Source organism: Sardina pilchardus, chromosome 22 (assembly GCF_963854185.1).
Source record: "Sardina pilchardus chromosome 22, fSarPil1.1, whole genome shotgun sequence".
In the NCBI taxonomy this organism is placed as follows: domain Eukaryota; kingdom Metazoa; phylum Chordata; class Actinopteri; order Clupeiformes; family Clupeidae; genus Sardina; species Sardina pilchardus.
This window is the reverse complement of record NC_085015.1, coordinates 7,340,526-7,345,525: the sequence shown is the minus strand read 5'-3', so window position 1 is coordinate 7,345,525 and position 5,000 is coordinate 7,340,526. Positions and strand designations below refer to the sequence as shown.

Here is a 5,000-nt window from a genome sequence, read left to right as displayed (position 1 = left end):
TTTACGGGCTTATAGGCTTATTCAGTCTAAATGCAGAGTTGAGCACATGCCTCATCTCTCATCCCAATAGACATTAGGTATCATTAGGTACATTCGCTTATCTCATGGGTTGTTCATGCTAATAGCAAATGAATGCACTTCATGTTCATGTTCACAATGTTCTAATGCATACGGTCTAATGGCATATACATTAACTGCCAGCGCAGATTTTGCATATAGATAAGAACTGTTGGATTACGAGCGGTGAGTGGACTTGCTAATGTGACTCAGTGAGATTGTGGAGGGCTAGATGACTAGAGGTAAATGGACTTTGCTAATGTGGTGTTGTCTCGTGCAGCGGACTCCAGTGAGATCGTGGAGGGCATGTGGCTGGGGGTGTCGGTGTCCAGCCAGAGACGGATAAAAGAAGGACGCGTGCTGGTGAGTTGCAGTATACGGACAGTCTATTTACTGTACACAGACATTAATATTCCGATATTAATCCGATTAAGACAATATTTAGGATAAATAAATGTAATCAATGTCATGGCAAGTATCAGCCCCATTAGTTCCAAAATCACATCACTTCATTCATTCATTCATTCATTCATTCATGCATTTATTTTTTCATTCACTTGCACATTCATTCATTCCTTCATTTATTTGCTGACTCATTCATTCACTCAATTTTTCATTCACTTGCTCATTCATTCATTCATTCATTTTTTCATTAATTTGCTCATTCATTCGTTCGCTGACTCATTAATTCATTCATTCATTCATTTTTTTACTTATTCATGCATTCATTCCCTCATCCAATCACACTGACTCCCTGATTCCCCCTCCTCCTCCCCTGTTCTACAGGCATGCGGGCATCGCTACATCAAGAGCTACGGCGCGGACGGCCAGCGGAGCATGGTGGGCAAGTGCTACGTGCGCGGGAACGACCTGACCTACGACACGGCGGACGAGTGGCAGACGCACACCTACGAGGCGTGCAGCCCCTTCGACCTCGACCAGGAGGGCCTGTGCAACATGGGCATCTCGGCCGGAATGACCGACACCGACGTGTACATGGGAGCAGTGGGCAGCTTCACCTGGCAAGGTGGGTGAGAGAGATAGAGAGAGAGAGAGAGAGAGAGAGAGAGAGAGAGAGAGGGAGATGAAAAAAAGAAAGAAAGAGAAGGATGAAGAGAGAGATGAAGAAAGAAAGAGAGAAGGTGGGGGAGAGAGAGAAAGGGAAGGAGAGAGAGAGAGGGGGGGAGGGAGAGATGAAGAAAGAGAAGGAGAGAGAAGGGGAGAGAGAGAAAGGGAAAGAGGGAGAGATGAAGAAAGAAAGAGAAGGAGAGAGAGAAAGAGGGATAGACCAGAAACTCTGTGTTTTGCATTCGCAAAAACGTTTTGTGTAAATCACTGCATTTGACTTCAAATATAGAGAAGGAGACAGAAAGGTAGGATTAGAGAGAGAGAAATTGGGTGAGACAGAGAGAGAGAAGAAGGGATGAGGATGAGAGTGATTGGAAGAAGTAAATAAACAGAAAGAGAAGGATAGGATGAAGAAAGAGAGGTCAGAGAAACAAGGTTGAAATGAGAGGTGGAGAGATACGTAGAAAGAAAGAAAGAAAGAAAGAAAGTGAAAGGAAATTACAGCAAAAGAAACACTGCATTGTGGCATTTATATTCTGACTGAACTGATGATATGACTGAACCCGGTTTCCTAGGAAACGTCCATGTGACGTGGAGGGACACTAACCCTCTCAACTCGTGGGACTACAGTGACAAGGACTTCGGCAAGATGGAGAAGAAATCCTACGACTACATGGGTGGGTGTTCTGAGATCAGACAATGTATTAATGAGCTCATGTGACATCACATCCTGTTGTCTATCCCCTCATATCTGAGACGTAACAGGTTTTTGCCAGAAAAGACACTGAAATATAGAATCAGAATTCAACTCGCCAAATGTAAACAGAAATTTCCCATTGTCACCATTCAGAATTTTGCAAAACATTGAACAGAAATCGCAATGATACAAGATAAAATAAATTATAATGAAGTTTCTACATCGATGTGAATATCAACAGATAGATACACTATAGATACCCTTTACAGGTGAACTTACAGTAATGTGACCTTCTCTAAATTTTCGAATTTCGCATGTCCAACATGTCCAACAGTTCAATGTTTCAGTACTTTCTTTCTGTTTCACCCGAAAGCCGGATATCCCTAACTTTTTGTGAGCAGTGTATGAAGTGTCAGCCATATTTCATAACCAGTTTGCCTTGCCTCTGACACACACACACACACACACACACACACACACACACACACACACACACACACACACACACACACACACACACACACACACACACACACACACACACACACACACACACACAGGCTACTCGGTGGTGGAGGAGGCCAAGCTGCTGAGTCGTGACGAGGACACGCTGGTGACGGGGGCTCCGCGCGAGGCCGAGTCGGGCGCCATCACGCTGGCCAAGAAGGGCGACGCCAATCTGGTCCCCGTGGCAACCATCACCGGGCAGCAGCTGGGCTCCTACTTTGGCAGCAGCATCGCCGTGACGGACCTCAACAACGACGAGTAAGTCACAGTCATGAAAACAAACCAAACAAACAAACAACCCGCATTTTATTATTTATTGATTTCTTTAGGCTTGTATGGCTTGACCCTGATAGGAGGCAAGGGAGAGAGTGAGAAATCGTTTGATTGGGAAATTACCGGTGTTGGACTGGAGGACCTTGAGCCTGGCTTCCCATGGGCACAAAGACCCCAAATGTGACATGGGCACTGTAGCCAGTTGCACATAGACCCAAATGTGGTACGAGCACTGAGCACTGGACACAGCCCCCCCCCCCCCCCCCCCCCAACCCTCATTTCCCAGACATGAGCTGTCCCGTTTCTCCATGTCTTTCTGTAACAATCATCTAAGGTCAGGTTAGAAGTTAACCTGAAGCCTACTTTAGAACCACTAAATGACACACACACCACACACACACACACACACACACACACACACACACACACACACGTGCTGTGGTAAGATGGATTTACTGTATCTGGAGCGGCTAAGGCGCTAGTCATGAAAAACATGCTTCTCTAATGATGACAGAGGGGTTAAAGATTAACATTACTCCTCCTGGCCCAAGGAAAGGTTCTCTAAATCCACTGGCTTTTCCACCCTGACGGGAAAGACAGTGTTTAAAGTACAACCAGGGAGTGCATCTGTGGTTGCATGGCAACAGAGGCTTCTGCCAGCAGGGATGTTCAGGGTTTGATTTCCATCGCCTAAGAGCTTTCATGTTCCATAATGCCCAGATAGACACAGACTACGCGTCTGCCTGCGGATTAAAACAAGGTAGCATATCAGACTTTCTAAATCACACACACACACGCACGCGCACGCACACACACACACACACACACACACATGCAGTTTTTTCAATCTCTGTCACTTTCTTGGTCTGTCGCTCTCTGTCACACACACATGCACGCACGCACACATGCACGTACGCACGCACGCACACACCAACACACACACACACACACACACACACATACAGTACACACACACACACACACACACACACACAGAGAGAGAGAGAGAGACTCGTGTCTTGCGTGCCAGTATGCTGCTCTGGCTCATATGGTAACGCATGCGTGAGTGTGTAAGCGGGGAGATTATCTTCATGCTTTATGGAGCCGTCAGCAACCTGTCATCACAGAACCTCCTCTACATCCTTCACTCTCTCTCTCTCTTCCACTACACCTCCCTCTCTCCCTCTCTCTCTCTCACACACACACACACACACACACATACACACTCTCTCTCTCTTTCTCTCTTTCTAACCCCCCCTCTCTCTCTGCACTCTTAAAACAAATGTGCTGAAAACAACTTGTGTTGTTTTTAACACTTCTCTGTGTTCAGACAGACATTTTGTGTTGTCTCCTTTTTTTATTTGTTACGCAATATGTGTTTGAAATAACACAACTTGCATTGAAAACAAAACAACTTTGTTTTTTTAACACATCTCAGTGTCCAGATGGGGACAACACATTCATTTTAAGAGTGTCTCTCTCTCCTCCTCTCTCTCATTCCTCCCCTATACCTCTCTTGGTCTCTCCCTCTCTCTCTCTCTATCTATCTGCATCTATCTATCTATCTCTCTCTCTCTCTGTCTCTCTCTCTCCTCCTCCACATCCATAGGTCACTCTGCTTTTCATCTTCCACTATGTTCTCCTGTCTCTTTACCTTTACTCTTTACTTTAAATGTAAGTCTTTTTGAACAAATGTATCTGCTTAGAATTGTTACTTGTTAATTGTTACGGTATTACTGTGGTTCTCTCTTCAGCTGGAACGATCTGATCATCGGCGCTCCGTTCTACTTCGACCGCAAGGAGGAGAAGGGTGGGGCCGTGTACGTGTACATGAACGAGAACGGAAGCTTCCAGAAGAATCCCAGCGTGGTGTTATACGGCACCACCAACTCAGCGTTCGGCATCGCCGTGGCTGCCATCGGCGATGTCAATCAAGACGGGTTCCAAGGTATGGGCCAAACACACACACACACACACACATGCACACACACACACACACATGCACACACACACACACACACACACACACACACATTTGATTTCTTTAATTGAATCCACCAATCAAATTTCTTCACACACACACACACACACACACATACAGTACACATACACACACAAACACACACAACAGTGCATACACATATAAATACAGATACAGACACAATACACAGCACTCAGCATCACGGAATCATTCTCCATATCTCCAAAATGTCCTCTGATGTCTTCGTAGACTTTGCTGTGGGGGCACCCTTTGAGGGATCGGGAAAGGTCTACATATGGATGGGAAGTATGAAGGGCATCTCACCAGAGCCAAGTCAGGTAAAGCCACACACCACCACCACGTCTACTGCTCATCCTCACAGAATATACAGTACTGTAGCTAAAACTATACTGTAGG

General features: G+C 45.6%; 1 protein-coding gene across 1 annotated transcript in view; it reads left to right on the top strand.

Moving 5' to 3' along the window:
• Positions 1 to 5,000, top strand: part of itga3b (integrin, alpha 3b) — a 54,569-nt gene that overhangs the window by 35,272 nt on the left and 14,297 nt on the right. The window contains exons 3-8 of the mRNA XM_062526309.1: positions 338 to 420; positions 844 to 1,084; positions 1,701 to 1,802; positions 2,383 to 2,587; positions 4,357 to 4,550; positions 4,833 to 4,921. Coding sequence (XP_062382293.1) covers positions 338 to 420; positions 844 to 1,084; positions 1,701 to 1,802; positions 2,383 to 2,587; positions 4,357 to 4,550; positions 4,833 to 4,921 — 914 coding nt within the window. The remainder of the gene's footprint in view (positions 1 to 337; positions 421 to 843; positions 1,085 to 1,700; positions 1,803 to 2,382; positions 2,588 to 4,356; positions 4,551 to 4,832; positions 4,922 to 5,000) is intronic.